This window comes from Doryrhamphus excisus, chromosome 14 (genome assembly GCF_030265055.1).
Source record: "Doryrhamphus excisus isolate RoL2022-K1 chromosome 14, RoL_Dexc_1.0, whole genome shotgun sequence".
Classification (NCBI taxonomy): domain Eukaryota; kingdom Metazoa; phylum Chordata; class Actinopteri; order Syngnathiformes; family Syngnathidae; genus Doryrhamphus; species Doryrhamphus excisus.
Genome location: NC_080479.1, coordinates 17,094,524 through 17,111,486, shown reverse-complemented (window position 1 = coordinate 17,111,486; position 16,963 = coordinate 17,094,524). Strand labels below are relative to the sequence as shown.

At 41.9% G+C, this 16,963-nt stretch overlaps 1 protein-coding gene across 2 annotated transcripts in view; it reads right to left on the bottom strand.

Moving 5' to 3' along the window:
• Nucleotides 1-16,625, bottom strand: part of ash1l (ash1 (absent, small, or homeotic)-like (Drosophila)) — a 48,529-nt gene extending 31,904 nt beyond the window's left edge. Inside the window, exons 1-4 of one of the 2 annotated variants that reach the window (XM_058046253.1) lie at nt 16,479-16,625; nt 15,415-15,509; nt 9,269-10,050; nt 1,681-6,052 (exon numbers count right to left, since the gene is read on the bottom strand). In XM_058046253.1, coding sequence (XP_057902236.1) covers nt 1,681-6,052; nt 9,269-9,862 — 4,966 coding nt within the window. In that variant the 5' untranslated portion in view covers nt 9,863-10,050; nt 15,415-15,509; nt 16,479-16,625. Of the gene's footprint in view, nt 1-1,680; nt 6,053-9,268; nt 10,051-15,414; nt 15,510-16,348 lie in introns of both variants that reach the window. The other variant, XM_058046254.1, reaches the window with a different exon arrangement.
• Between the last annotated feature and the right edge of the window lie 338 nt (nt 16,626-16,963).

Here is a 16,963-nt window from a genome sequence, read left to right as displayed (position 1 = left end):
CACCATTCCGACTAAACAGTGGCCTTATTCTATTCCCCCCCACACACATTTCCAATGTGGCATGAACCAAGAAAAACATTATATATATACAAAACTCAAATAGAAATACATGATGAGTAAACAACAACCATTAGCAACATTAGCTAAGGGTCTGCTAAACAATCGGACCAGGAGATTCAAAAGCGACATAAGCTAAATATAAACTTGCTAAGAAAATACTCCACGCCTTGGCTAAGATGAGTATTGGCTGAAATACTACATCAACTGTGGTCATCCGCTTTTTCAGTGCAGTTATTATGTATTTTTTTTGCCAAGCCCGTAACCACTACTAAGCGCTACCAAATGTCAGGCAGTGTGAGCGTAGATCATTTTACTGTTTTTTTTTCCCCTCCAGAAACAACTTTATGTAGGAACAGAAAAAAAAAACAATAATACTTGATACTAGCATTTCTTGTCTGTTTGAATTTCACAGATTTCTATTGTATGTACTGTATTTATTATTTAATCCTCCTCTTGTGTTATTTTAATGCATACAAATAATCACATAATTTTGCAATATTTTGAGCTCACAACCGAAATCATAAGTGTACAATTAGCCAACACAATGACAACCAGCTCCTCTTCTCATCATGTAAGCTTCAGGGGATTCTCATTTTGACCGCTTTTTCCAGTATACATGTGACGTGAATTCACTCATTTGATTTGGATTTGGCTGATTTCACATCTACAATTTGGATCTTTAAAAAAAAAAGAAAATACATATCTATATAAAACATGTGCCGAGTTTAATTATAAAATATTAGCAAGATTGAACTTTATCTTCTCCTGTTCCCGGGTAGCGTTCTTTCAGCGAATGCTGAGATATGATGTAACACGCAGCTCGAGGTGTTCTTCGATTTAAAAAATAAAATAAAATGGAGGCAAGCAATCAGCACTGGACTGCTGCGGAAAGTTTTGTTTTTGATTCAAAATAAATTTCAAAATGTGAAAAACTGGCAATACTATGAGGATATTATGAGGAGTAGCATGTTTCAATAAAAAATATATTTTTTCAATTTTTTTAAATATTTTTTATAATTTTTTGATTTTATTTTTATTATAGTCTCACTATATATATATATATATTTTTTTTTAATGCTACTCATAATATTATGAGTTTATTCCCTGTGAGGATAAGCGTTAGAAAATTAATGAATGTATGAATGAATATTATGAATAAATAGCTATTCCAACAAGCGAAAGAAAAACTCCAGGAAGTCGGTATCATGTGATGTTGATGTTTACGTTTTACTGGGCATGCCCCCCATTGACTATTCTGGTACTATTCTGATTATAGCGGCGCATGTAGACACGCGATTGGAATATTCCTTTCCATGTATACCGTTGCATTGGGAAAGATTCCGTGGCTACTGTCATTGTGCCCATGAGCAAGACACTCCCACTCATCGTCCCTCCGGTGCGGACCATACTGGTGTGTGAATGTGAATGAATGTTTTGGTGGTGGTTGGAGAGGCCGTGAGGCACAAATTGGCAGCCATTATTCGGTCATATTGCCCCAGCGCAGCTGTGACTACGGATGTAGTTTACCACCACCAGTGTATGTGACTGAATAATGTGTTGACTTCTTTGATTTCTTTGTCGAGAAGATGTCGAACAAAAGTGGCGACGATTTTCACTTACCTAATTCTCTTCTCTCTGCCGATATCGAAGGGTCCTTCCTTAGTTTTCGTTCCAAAGAGGAGAAGCTGGCGTTCCCTGGCGCTGCCTCGTTCTTTCTGTTCCGACACCCCCTCAAGTTAGTGCGGGTGAAGGCGGAGGCAAACAAGTTTGTGAGATTGGGAGAATCGTGGCCCCTGGGTTCCACGTCTTCGGTGGGCGTGAGAGGCTCCTCGTCTTCACTGTCCGAGCAAGCGGGAAGTTCTTGAGCGCGTCCGTCTGAGAAGGGGCCTTGACTGGGTAATACGTGACGACGTGAAAGCTTCGAGTAGTCGTTCTCGGGGCTCCCTAATCTAAACCAGGACTCTGCAGAGTGTTGGTTTTTGGAACTGTTTCCCAGAGTTAGTCTCGACGGTCCCAAACAAGATACCGAGCTTTCTTTGCGCTTGTACCGATCTGCGGAAGACGAGGATGAAGAAGACGGAGAGTTGGATAACGCGGCACCACCAGGCTTGCTGGAACTGCTGCCGGAGGTTCTCCGTCCAAAGCGACATTGTTGCAAGGACTCCGCCATTCCCAGGCTACCGAGTCTTTCCGCCTTGCCTAATGCTCTGCCGTCGGACAAACCCGGCCCGGTTCGATTCCCCGGTGCTCCTATTGCTTCTTCTTCGTCTCTGTCGTCGTCGGCGCATCGCTCTCGGTGTTTGTGTCGGTGTTTGTGTTTGTGGTGCCAGTTGAACGACAACTCGGAGGACATGGGTGGGTAAAGAACGGGGGACCTTCCACCTCCTAGGTAGTCCTGCCTAAGTAGCTTGTGTTTCTTCTTGTGGAACTTAGAAGGGTTTAGGAGGAGGTGCGAGGGGTGGTGATGATGCATGTAAGACGTCGGGGGCGGTGGAGGGAAAGTGGGCGAATGAGTAGAATGGTGAGAAGGGGCGGTGTGGGGCGACTGATGATGCGGGTGAGGGTACAGAGCGCTAGCCGGAGGATAGCCCCTGTAGTAACCCAAACCGAGGGGTCCGGAGGAATAAGGAACACTGTAAGACGGATGGTAGAAGCCGCCGCTGGAGAGTGGGAATCCGAGCCCTGGTACAAAAGCTACTTCGGACATGGACTCTCTGGGTTTCGGGGGTCGCCCGCGTTTCTTTTTCATGTCCGGTTTGCGGACATAGTGCAACGGGTCGCAGGAATACGCAGGGTGGGAGTAGAAGCTGCCAAAGTTAACCCTGAAGATTGTGGGCAGGAGATCTCGGTGGATGTAATGATGTGGCGGAGGGCCAGTGGGGCTACTTAAACCGGCGGCACGGTTGGCGACTCCCGGCATTCTTTTTGCTCCTGCTGACAATGCGATGCCGCTGCCAAGGCGGTGCCCCGTGGTACGGTGCGCTATGCGGATTTCACTCATTCTTATAACAATTTCATCCAGTTCAGCGAGAAAGTTCGGGTCGATGCGCCGGGAGCGGAGTTGGAGGTATTTCTTCTTGCGTTTTCTTTTCTGTCGTTTAAGTTTTTCATATCCCGGGCACCCGTGGTTACGGCGTTTACACTTATGTTTATGTTTTTCCTTGTGTCCCATTAAGGACGCAGAGGAAGCCGCCGGGTGAGGTCTCAGCGGATCCGGCGATAACCTCGTCGCGTGCGGCGACGGAGAAGGCGACGGATGTTCCACGAGCACGGCCGAGTGGCGGCGCCTGCCTCTGGAATTAAGCCCCATGCGGGCGCCCACAGCTGAACCGATGACCCCAGGTATTAATAACCCGCTGCCGATCCCGGCCGCCAACCCGATTCCTCCCAAGCCTCCTGTGCCGGCTTTCTCGCCGCGATCGGAGGTGCTGTTGTTGTCGGTTCCGATGCCGCTGTCACTGGGCACCGTTTCCTCGCTGTGGGACTCGCTCACCGGGGATGGGGTGGCTTCTTTCAGTTCACTGAGCGGGGCGGGCGAGGTGGGGTGAAGCGGCCGAGGAGGGGATAGCTTGTGGTAGTTGTAGTGCTGCCTGTAGTGGTGGTGGTGCTGGTGGTGGGGGTGGGGGTGGTGGTATCCACGGAAAGATGACTTTTTCTGAGAGCCTGACGTCGCCATCGATAAGGTCGAGCCAAGGACAGGATTGCGGAGATTCGGGGCGGAGAAAGTCGGAGGGGGGAAAACGAACGTGCTGTGACTGTGATGGGCGTTTGAATAGTGCGAATGACCGGAAAAGTGCACCGATCCCGGCTCGACGAAACTGGCGTCGCTAATGGGACTATGGCCGCCGCTCGATTGGGAGAGAGACGGGGAAGGGAATATTTCCGAGTGCTGTTGCTGAGACTGATGGTGATGCAGAGGAGACGTGGTGGTGGTGGTGGTTGGGGACAGGAAGGGTTCCGGCGGTGCCGTCGACGCCGTGGCGCTCGGCGCTTTCGGTTTACGACCCCTCCTCTTACCCATATATATTGTGCCTTTTTTGCTAACGTTAATTAGCGGTCCTAGTTTCCCGCCGAGCGAAGCGGCCAGAGACGACAAAGACTGCGATGCGGCTCCCACGGATCCAATGACCCCGCTCGGGGTCACTTTGGGAGGGTCTTCTTTTCTCGGTCCTAACAGGATCTGACTAAGAATCCGCTTCCGTTTGACACTTTTCATTTTGTTGATTTTACCGATGATTGTTTTCATAATCAGCTGACCGTTGCCTTTGTTGTGATATCGCCGATCTCCTGAGTCCCCAGCCTCGGGAGCTAATGTCGGGGGGTGACTCTCTTGGGGTAAGGTCGGCGGGAGCCGCTTCGGGCGTCCACGTTTTCGAAGCATAGGTTTCGGCGGGTTCAGGTCAATCTCCGGATGCAGAACAGGGGGGTCTGGTTCTTCTTTAGACTTTAAAAAAGTTGAATAAACCTTCGATGTTGCCAATTTATTCGACGGACGCCGACAGGCTGGCGCGTCGAGCGTTGGCATCTTGGACTTTGGTCTTCCCCTTTTCTTGACCTGGGGTTGGAAGATATGCGACATTGAACTTTGTTGGAGAATATTTGGTTTGGTTTTATTTGAGCTGGGCGGTCTACCTACTGGTCTCTTAACCGCGGTATCCAAGGCGGACGATAAGGGTATGGTGGTTTTGCTCTGGTCAAAGGGCCCGTCGTGGCCTGCTCTTTGACTATGTACTTTGTTGATAGCGCGGCTCCAGCGAGGCTTCCGGCCTCGACGTTTTTTAAGAGGTTTACTGTCCTGCTCAGTCGCGGAATCCATCGAGGAATCCGGGGACTCGTCTCGGAGAGGGGTTTGTGGGCTGTCTTCGATATCCGGTTCGGGCGAAGTGGATGCTCTTGGTCTTACGGCTTCCGGAGGGCTGCTGGTGCGTCCCCGGTTGGGGCTACGCTTACACGGACTCAAGTTCATGTCCCGATCCGCTCGGATTGACTGACTGCAAGATCCTTTGTCTTTGCCTTCCGGCTTTGCTATTCCTGTCAAGGAGCAATGGGTCAGGTCTCTGGAGATGTCCCTTCCCGGTTCCCTCAGATTTGGAACGCCGTCGTCCGCCGAGGCGGGCGTCTCTCGAGCGTGGTCGGCTAGCGAAGCGGCCGGGGAGCTTCGGTGACTGATCCTTTGTTCGGCTGTCGTGGTCGGGGAGGGGGAAAGCGGACGAGACGGCAGAGTTGTTGTGCTGGGTGAGCAGAGAGTAGCGCACGTCTGCGGTTTCGGAATGCTACCGTTCATGTTGTCGTTGTTGATGTCCTTCGCCAAGGAAAGGAGTCGGGTACTTCCGCAGGTGAGCGCCGTAGTACCGCTATTACCGCCGCTCGGGTTAATACTGCCGCTACTGGGTTTCCCGGTCCCATCTGCGTCCTCCTTCGTTTTTAGCGTCAAGGTGGGCGAGTTCTCGACAACGCTGTCTTTGTTCCGAGAACCGTACGGCCGACCAGGCGGCCGTGACACCGGGAGCGGGGGAGAAAGGTGAGCCATTCTTGAATAGGTGTTCCGATTGGCCATAGCTCGGTCTCGCTGCTTTGCGGTGGGGGTCATAAAACCTGAGCTTGAAATGGGGGCAGCGGCGTCAGTCTTAGCAGGTTTGACGGGCTTGGGGGTCTTTGACGGCGGGCAGGTCGCTATGAGCTGAGCTAATTTCTCCGTGACGGTGGGGGCTCCCCAGCTTTGAACGTCCTTGTCCTTGTCTCGTTGACTTTCACTGCTGTAGGTGTACTGAGGTGGTTTAACGCCTTCACCGCTAGCTTCTTTTGATACAGGCGTCGGTGACGAAGGTGACGACGCCCGCTGGCTGAATTGCAAAGTTGGCGTTTTCTTCCCAGATGGGTGAAGTTTGCCGTCCGGGAGAGGGCGATGAAGATTCAGGGGTCGCTCAGATGTGGCGGTAGCTACTTTAGTATCTGACTTTGCATCCGATACGCCGTCCATCTTTGGGGGACCCTGTAAAAACAATGCATTAAAAGTTACTGTGAGCTAACAGGTGGGAACAGGGCACATATAGACAAACAACCATTCACACTCACATTCATACCTATGGACAATTTGGAGTCGCTAATTAACCTAGCATGTTTTTGGAATGTGGGAGGAAAACCGGAGTAATGCACAAGGAGAACATGCAAACTCCACACAGAGATGACCAAGGGTGGAATTGAACTTGGGTCTCCTAGATGTGAGGCCTGGCGCTAACCACTCGACCGCCGTGCAGCCGCACATATTTTTATTCATTCATTCATTTTCTACTGCTTTTCCTCACTAGGGTCGCGGGGGTGCTGGAGCCTATCCTAGCTGTTTTCGGACAAGAGGCGTTGTACACCCTGGACTGGTGGCCAGCCAATCACAGGGCACATATAGACAAACAACCATTCACACTCACATTCACACCTATGGATGAATTTGGAGTCGCCAATTAACCTAGCATGTTTTTGGAATGTGGGAGGAAAACCGGAGTACCCGGAGAAAACCCACGCATGAACAACAGGCAAACTCCACACAGAAATGGCCGAGAGTGGAATTGAACTCGGGTCTCCTAGCTGTGAGGCCTGGCGCTAACCACTCGACCGCCTTAAAGATGTTTATGTGAAGCAAAATAACAGACATGGCCGAGGGTGGAATTGAACTTGGGTGTCCTAGACGTGAGGCCTTGCACTAACCCCTCCACCACCGTGCAGCCGTACATATTTTTATTAATTCATTCATTTTCTACCGCTTTTCCTCACTAGGGTCGCGGAGGTGCTGGAGCCTATCCCAGCTTTCTTCGGACGAGAGGCGGGGTACACCCTGGACTGGTCGCCAGCCAATCACAGGGCACATATAGACAAACAACCATTCACACTCACATTCATACCTATGGACAATTTGGAGTCGCTAATTAATCTAGCCAATTAACCCACGCATGCACGGGGAGAACATGCAAACTCCACACACAGGTGGAATTGAACTCGGGTCTCCTAGCTGTGAGGCCTGGCGCTAACCACCTCCCCACCATGCAGCTGCACATATTTTCATATTAAACAATAACTGCTCCAATCTGTAAGCCTTTGGACAATATCATATTCCTTTACTTCTGTAATTCTCAAAAAGCAAAACTCGTATTGTATAGATTCAATACACAGTTGTGATCCTTTGAAACACTATTACAATTCTTAATGTGCCCTTAACTGTTTCAATTTAGTAGCAATAAATAGCATTGAGCGCGGCCCGGGCAAGTCAATAACACTTAACTAGGGTCAGACTGGGGACAAGGAGGGAGAGCTGTGGAGGTCATCCAGAGGAGGGGGATGTGGGGGAAGGGGGACAAGGGCGAGCAGTGACACAGACAAAATAGAGCGCAGATCACCAGAGGCCAGTGGAACGAAAACACAGGCCCAAATACGACACAAAGACTATTTTAATGAGCGCACCACTCCATCATCTCAAATGATACAATAGTTCATTTGGAGTTGAAACAATGATATGGAAAAAACGCAACAAAACTGAAATTTTCACATTTAAAATTAATGCTTTTTAAATGACATTATTTTCATAGAATTTTTTAAATTTATTTTCTTTTAAATTATATTTTTAGAATGTGCCGCAAGCCAATAAAAAAAAAAAACAATAACTTTGAACACCCCTTAGCAAGGGCGACATATGCTAGGCAGTGAAAACAAAGTAATTTGAAGCCAAAGACATACAATAGCTTAAAGTTTTTATGACGGTGAAGCACCTTTTGTTTGGCTACCGGCACCCGAGCTTTTAAAATGCGAAAACCCTTTTCTTTTTTTCTTTTAAATACAGGAACAATATTTCACCAGGATGTATCGCTGCACTAACTGAAATCAATATTTATGCCAGTGTATTTTTCACAAGTTCTGACATGCCATATAACTCATTTTGTCATGTAAATTGGGACAAAATAACCTATTTGTACAGGAAAATATAATAACAATCAATGTAGCACTGTATATTATACCTTGCATTAAATAGTATCTTATTTAATTTATTGTCATTTATTGTTGTTGTCTCCAATTAAAAGGCAGGAATACTACGGTCCACATCGCCGTGAAACAATGTTCAATTTTTACGGAGGTGGGTGACATGCTAAGCGAGAGGTACCAGTTATTAGCTCCTTATGCTGGTTGACAGTCAAAATGCAAACTGTAATTTAATCCTAAAACCGGATTAATCAAGGCCTGGCCCGTGGACCAGTTGTCCATTTCTGGAGTACAGCAACACATGCTATATTCCTATATTCCGACACTTCGGGAAGTCGGGATGTCATTAATTGTAATGGTAATGGTTTCATTTCATTTGAACAAGCATCAGATTACAATTGAATGCATCCCATAATCAGCAAAGCTTACTAAATCCTACCCCTCCATCTGGTACTTTTACAATCAGTAACTGTTACATTTGTTCACTTCCTGCTTTCCTAATATCGTTTATAGATTTTTTTGTTGTTTTTTTTTAATTTTTTAATTTTAATTTTATTTTTACTACTATTTTTATTTTTTTGTATTTGTACTCCTCCCACATTCCAGTAACATGCTATGTTAATTGGTAACAGTAATGGTTTAATTTCATTTAAACATGCATCAGAATACAATTGAATGCATCCCATAATCAGTTCACAGTTCCACATGTCCAAAAGGAGTAGGAAGAAGCAAAGCTTATTAAATCCTACCCCTCCATCTGGTACTTTTACAATCAGTAACTGTTACATTTGTTCACTTCCTGCTTTCCTAAAGCTTTTTTCTTCCTTTTTGTTTTTTAATTTAAATTTAAATTTTTATCCTCATATAATTTAAGCTTGTTTTTAATTTTAATTTTAATTTTAATTTTAATTTTAATTTTAATTTTAATTTTAATTTTAATTTTAATTTTAATTTTAATTTTAATTTTAATTTTAATTTTAATTTTAATTTTAATTTTAATTTTAATTTTAATTTTAATTTTAAACCGGGAAGTCTGGGCTTCCCCTGCTGTTACATTTGTTCACTTCCTGCTTTCCTAATATAGTTTAGTTTTTTTTATTTTTTTTGTTTGTTTTTTGTTTTTTTTTTATTTTATAAATATTATATATTTTTTATAATATTATTATATATTATATAATATTATAATTTTTTTTTTAATTGTTGAATCACAACACTTAACACCGCCCCCGTGTTCCCCACTTACCCGTTTTCCTGCTGTACTCCCATTCACTTGAGGAGTCGCCGGGGAAGCTGCGCTGGCTGCGGGAAGTCCAGGAGGAGGCGGTGTCGAGGCTTTAGAAGATGGGTTGGATGAAGATGAAGAGACCGGTCTGCTCACACTCGGGCTCTGCTCCTTCTCTTTTTCCCTGACATGAGACGGGCTCTGGCTTTGGCTGCCTGGTCCATCAGCTGTATTCCCTGCACGGTTCCCTCGAGCGCTACCGCCTCCCCGCCCCGTGTTCCTCATTGTAGCCCGGAAGGCTGGTCTGCATACATAATTCTCCAAGATCTTTGGAGGTTTCTTCATGCGTTTTGCTTGAAGGCCGATCTTCAGTTTGACATTGCCCTCGGATAGGTTGCTCTCCTTGACGGAGAACTGCGACGCGTCGCCGCCAGCGCCTCCGGGTCCGCCTGCTGCGGCGCCGTCAGAGACACCGGAAGCCTCTTTCTCTCTGTCCCGCTTCTTCTCCTCGTCTTCTTCCATCTTTCCAACCCCTCCCTCTTTCTCCCGATCCCCAGAGGGAACACCCGAGAGAAGAGGTGGCGTTGCGGTTCTTCCCTGAACCTTCTGATCCATCGAAACTTCAGGGGCTCAAAAGTGTACAAGGCAGGGAATGTGTTTCCCAGGAAGAATAAAGGATAGGGAGCGGGATAGGGATGAGGGGAAAGGGGGAAGGGGGGTTAACAATGAGGAAGAAGCTCTCCTTGTTTTGAGGGGGTTCCGATCCTTCCCTGTCTGTCCGTCCCTCTTTCTCCGTCCTACAACTGTAGAAGAAAAGAAAGGTGGAGAGAAAGTGGAAGCAAACTGTTATTAATCATGAAGACCAAACCATTTTTTATCATATTTTTGGTTGAAGACCAATGGATCAGGATGGCTAATGGCTCCACATAAAAGTGACACAAAGAGTGACAATGAAAGAAAATGACAGAGACTGACAACATGTGTAATGAAAGAATTGTCCAAAAGGAGTAGGAAGAAGCAAAGCTTATTAAATCCTACCCCTCCATCTGGTACTTTTACAATCAGTAACTGTTACATTTGTTCACTTCCTGCTTTCCTAATATAGTTTAAGTTTGTTTTTGTTTTTTTTTATTTAAATTTAAATTTTCATCCTAATATAATTTAAGTTTTTTAATTTTAATTTTTGTAGACCAGTCCTCTTGCTCAAAGTATTGGGTAATACCAGTGTAAAGGTGACTATAGGGGTGTTATTTCATGTCCTGAGGGCTCTAATAATGTTCAAATCCATATTACATTTGTTAAAATATTCAATTCATAATACATTATTCAGGGGCTGCAAAATGAATTTTAATTTTTTTTATTTAATTTTAGTTTTTTTTATTTAATTTTAATTTTAATTTTAATTTTAATTTTAATTTTAATTTTAATTTTAATTTTAATTTTAATTTTAATTTTAATTTTAATTTTAATTTTAATTTTAATTTTAATTTTAATTTTAATTTTAATTTTTTATTTTAGACCCTACTGAGACTGCTGCCCCCGCAACCTGGACCCGGATAAGCAGAGGAAAATGGATTTTAATTTTAATTTTAATTTTAATTTTAATTTTAATTTTAATTTTAATTTTAATTTTAATTTTAATTTTAATTTTAATTTTAATTTTAATTTTAATTTTAATTTTAATTTTAATTTTAATTAAAAAAATTAAAAAGATTACAATTGAATGCATCCCAAAACAGTTCCACATGTCCAAAAGGAGTAGGAAGAAGCAACGCTTATTAAATCCTACCCCTCCATCTGGTACTTTTACAATCAGTAACTGTTACATTTGTTCACTTCCTGCTTTCCTAATATAGTTTAAGTTTTTTGTTTGTTTTTTTTTTTAAATCACGTACCAAAGTACAAGGTGATATGACCATACAATGGCTAGCAGTTGATGTATTTTAGCAGCGCCTGTACCCTCCCTGATTCACTTAAGTCACTGGCTGAAAACTACACACTGCCATTGACCACACAAACCATAACAAAATAACACCGCCCTTGTTTTTTAGCACTCAATCATTCTCTGTGTATTCACCATTTTAAGCATTTCCATCCGCTTCCCCTTTCCACTACTCCACACATTTGCAAAGGGGCAGTTAGTGACAGCACACAAACTGAAGTAACTGTGGTCTCAATAACAAAAAACACATTTTGCTCGCCACACGGGGCCAACTCGACTCCCTCACTAACTTTGTTACAGAAGAAGCAAGCAGCAACAAGGATGTGGTGCTTGTGTTTTCAGATTTGCTCCTCATAGTTTGTGTTTATTTCATGTTTTATTGCCCCCCCAAGGACCTGGTTGGTAGAGCCCAACAGCACAAAAAGAGGCCACAGGAAGCCTATTTAAGGAGGTTTGATAAAAGAATAGACGTCTTAGTAAAAAAAATAAATAAAGTAATCCACAAATGACTTTTGCTGTAATGTGGCGCTACATAGAAAATAAAATTACACAAAATTAACTTTTACAACTTAATATTATTTTGACTTTATTCTCAACTTTTTTTTCACAACCTTTTTATGAATAATGCCTTATTTTCAATTTTTTTTGACTTAATATTTTGACTTTATTCTCTATTAGGAATTATTCTTAGAATCATTATTTAATGATAATAAATAACTATGTATTATTTGTTCCCATATTATTTTGACTTTATTCTCAACTTTTTTTCACAACCTTTTTATGAATAATGCCTTATTTTAAATTTTTTTGACTTAATATTTTGACTTTATTCTCTATTAGGAATTATTCTTACAATCATTATTTGATATGATAATGAATAACTATGTATTATTATTTGTTCCCATATTATTTGGACTTTATTCTCAACTTTTTTCCTCTTAGTAAAAAAAAAAAAAAAAAGTTATCCACAAACGACTTTTGCTGTAATGTGGCGCTACATAGAAAATAAAATTACACAAAATGAACTTTTACAACTTAATATTATTTTGACTTTATTCTCAACTTTTTTTTCACAACCTTTTTATGAATAATGCCTTATTTTCATTTTTTTTTTACTTAATATTTTGACTTTATTCTCTATTAATGATAATAAATAACTATGTATTATTATTTGTTCCCATATTATTTGGACTTTATTCTCAACTTTTTTCCTCTTAGTAAAAAAAAAAAAAAAAAAAAAAAGGTTATCCACAAACGACTTTTGCTGTAATGTGGCGCTACATAGAAAATAAAATTACACAAAATTAACTTTTACAACATTCAGACATCCTAGCACCATATTAAAAACAGAAACTAGTCTGAAGGGAACAAATTGTGCGAACATAAACTCTGTGACGGGAAAAATGCCAAAAGCAGGCCCGAAACATAGTAAACAACTTCCTGTGTGCTCCCGCCCCTTTCCAGTGTACTCCCTGCCGATTTCCCTTTGACTCCAGCAATACAGTAGTAACCCACCCACCCATCCACCCACTCCCACATTACTGGCATGAGTGCTGGTGTCCAACAGAGTATACAGTATAGTCTCTTTCATGCTTTTTTTGCTCCGTGGGGAGGAGCAGCGAGCCAGTCTAGTCATACATGTAATAAACACGTGTAATTTGCGTGTTTTTAAAACCCCGTTTAACAACAGAACATGAAGTTATTTGACGGGATGGGTCTTGGTTTCGTTTCAAGCAGCCTAAAACACACAACATCCAGAGCTCCATGTATGTACTATACAGCTTATACTGACGAGAGAGTGAGTTATAATGAGCCTGTAAGGTGCGTGCTACAAAAACAGGTAGCATCAAATCTATCTGTGGCGGTCCAAATTCATTTGTGGCGAGCCACTACAAATAAATTCATATATTAATGTGCCGCAAACATGAAAAAAAGCTGTATTAACTTGGACTGTTTATGCATTTGGGCTGCATGGCGGTCGAGTGGTTAGCGCGCAGACCTCACAGCTAGGAGACCAGGGTTCAAGTCCACCCTCGGCCATCTCTGTGTGGAGTTTGCATGTTTTCCCCGTGCATGCATAGGTTTTCTACCACATTCCAAAAACATGCTAGGTTAATTAGCGACTCCAAATTGTCCATAGGTATGAATGTGAGTGTGAATGGTTGTTAGCATTTCGGCTAACCCACGAGTGTCCTAACTCTGACTGCCAAATAGTGATGCTATGCTTCCAAGTTATGTCTCTTTACGTAAATACTTTTTCCTCATAATAATACAACATTATTCTGGTAAAAATATGACATTTTCTTGTTAGATTACAACTTTTTTTCTGTTAATATTTTGACTTTATTCAAATAATATTACAACTTTTTGAGTTGCAGGGCTCACTCCATTCATGCCGTTGTTCTATGAAACCAAGATGCGCTTCATGGCTGTATTTTTTTATCATAATATTACATTGTTTTGATGATATTATGATTTTTTTTGTTTTAGATAACTTTTTTTCTGTTAGTATTTTGAATGTACCACCATAATATTATAACCTTTCCCCCAATCCAATTTCCCAAATTTATTTTTAATTTTTTTTTACCATTTCAACTCTATGGTACTAAAATGACTGAATGTATTTTCTCCTTTTTTTTATTACTAGCTTATTCTCTTAAAACTCTTAATATTTTGACTTTATTCTGTATTAGTAATTATTCTTTGAATCATTATTTAATGATAATAAATAACTATGTATTATTATTTGTTCCCATATTATTTTGACTTTATTCTCAACTTTTTTCCACAACCTTTTTATGAATAATGCCTTATTTTCAATTTTTTTTTACTTAATATTTTGACTTTATTCTCTATTAGGAATTATTCTTAGAATCATTATTTAATGATAATAAATAACTATGTATTATTATTTGTTCCTATATTATTTTGACTTCATGCTCTACTTTTTCCACAACCTTTTTATAAATAATGCCTTATTTTAAATTTTTTGGATTTTATGCTTCAACAATAATGTTATTTTTCCTCACAATATTACAACATTATAGTAAAATTATGTTTTCCCCTTTAATATTTATTGATTTTATTGTTTTATTGTGCTGCTGATTCTTCCATTTTCGCTTTTTCTTTTTTAATTGTTTTTCTGAAATCCTATTTTCCAAATGCAACATGTGCCACACTTTAGACCCTTTGGTTCCCATATTATTTTGACTTTATTCTCAACTTTTTCTACAGCTTTTTTTTATAAATAATGCCTTGTTTTCAATATTTTGACTTTATGCTTCTATAATAATGTTATTTTTCCTCACAATATTACAACTTTTTCCCCTTTAATATTTATTGATTTTATTCTGCTGCTGATTCTTCTATTTTCGCTTTTTTTTTTTTTTTTATTGTCTTTCTGAAATCCTATTTTCCGAATGCAACACGTGCCACACTTTGGACCCTTGCTCTCTAACCGTTCCCTGCAACCCCAGTCTTTATTTCTACTTGATCCCTCACCACAACTTGGAGCAGGGGTGGGCAAATATTTGGACTCGAGGGCCGCATTGAGTTAACAAAATTGTCTGGGGGGCCAGAACATATATTTAACACACACACACTATTTTATGCTTATCATTTTCCTTGAATTATTTGTCTAATTTTATCTGTAAAAGTGTTATCCTATATCAGTTGTATGTTCTCATGTCCCTTTTTTAGGATCACTTTAAACATCACACCACATCAAACTATGTCATTTAATTTTACAGTTTTGTTGTTTATTTTTTACTAAATCAGACATCCGACTTGCAAGTCATGTTGCCAGTTTGTATGTTAAAAGTTGAAGTTACTTAGAAAGCAACTGGCGGGCCGGATTCAAACGCTTGGTGGGCCGCATGTGGCCCCCGGGCCGTAGTTTGCCCACCCCTGACTTGGAGCATCTTCAGGGGGGGTGGGGGGAATCAACACAGTGACAACATCCTCTACATATGGGGAGGGGGGCAAAGGGAAGCTGATCCCACTGTGGCTACAGTGCATGCATGTTTGATAAAGATGTCTGTGCAATCCAAACGCCTGCCATTATCATTGCAAATGACAAATCCTGCACAGTCATCCTTGTTTAGTCATACTAAAATGCCGCTGAAACGAAAGTAAACACGTCTGCGAGTCATCCCGTGACAGCCGTGGATGGCTTCTCATGCATTCGTGCTGACAGTTGTGAAAGACACGCCACATTGTTACTGACCTCTTCTAGTTGTCCACGAACGTCGTTTCACATCATTTGGCTCCGTGTCCTTCCTCCGTGTATGTCAACGTGGCGGCTACATATTACTCCACGTGCTAAAAAAAATGACAAAACATGAACTATATAAGATGTGGGTATCGACACTACACGCGCGTGTGTGTGTGTGTGTGTGTGTGTGTAAAGCGACAGAGCTGAGTTTATCGATGTCATGAACGCACCAATGACAGTAGCCATGTGTCGCAGCTGTTATGTTACACTATTAACATTACCGGTTGTGATGCGTTCAATGGTGCAAGGATATCAATCAATTTGGAAGGTGGCGGAAAACTATCCCCGGTACACCTAGCAACAAGCAGTGTAATAGCTTCCCCAAATACGGTGCTATTAATTATCACAACAGAGGCGATGCAGACAGTTTTAAAAGGATGGCGTCGTCGCTAAACATGCTAAATATAGCGTGAACTAATTAATAATGATGTTTAATGCATTACTTTACCAAAATATTGACAATGTAAGTAGCCCTTTCAGCGGGTAACTTGACTGCTAATGTTTAAGGATGAGCGGGGCTGTTTTCACCTAGCAAAGGCTTAATTTTAAACGGAGTTTAAATGGGTAGTACATTCCGACAGTCTTTCTATGGTACGCCACTTCTGTAATGTTAAAAATTGTTGAATTGATAGTACTAATATGACAGTACAAGACAAGTATTGTATATTATATTCATCCCCCCCGTCACATCCTTCGCATGCACTCGTGTTACATCTCGGCTACAACGGCTAACGATGCACTAGCTAAGTCCGCCAAACCAGAAAAAAAAATGTTACACGTCGCCAAGAATACAAACGCGGATTTTAAAATCACGGATAATTACACTCATATATATATATATATATATAAAGAGTAACATTCCAGCGGTACAAAATAACAAACGCACCACCGTGTAGGTTGTTTAAAAAAAAAACACTGTCAACAAAATGGCGGCTACGTTGAATCAACATAGAGCACCGAAATGGATCTCCGTATTAAATTCCTTCTTCTTTGGTAGTAATATCCATCTTCCTTACAGGGTGTTATATCCTGAATTTCTTCCGAGATGTTCCGAAAATGCACTCCGACGCGCCGTTAGCTGGGCCTGGATGTGTCAGCACGGGCCTCTCTCGTTGGTGGGGCCTCCATGTCTGCTCAGCCCGTGTCACTAGAGTGTCAGTCCCGCACGGGCATTCTCAGCCTCGGGGAGGGCGGGGGAGAGCAAGCCGGTGAGGGCGGGGGAGAGTGGAGGAAAGGAAAGGAGGGGAAAGGAAAGGAAAGGAAAGGAAAGGAAAGAAGGAGGCAAATGCCACTTATTCGGTTGCTGTGGCTTCCCTGAGATCTGGAGCTCAAAGTCACATTTCATATTTTCATATTTTGTGGCATTTTGCCTTCACGGCTGCGGTGTGTTTGTGTCACAAACGTGAAGTGTCCATGCTAATGTGCTAATCCATAAATAATTGTCCAGGCAGGCTGGCAGTACTGACCTTGTTATTCCATTCAAGTGCAGCACAGGCCAGTC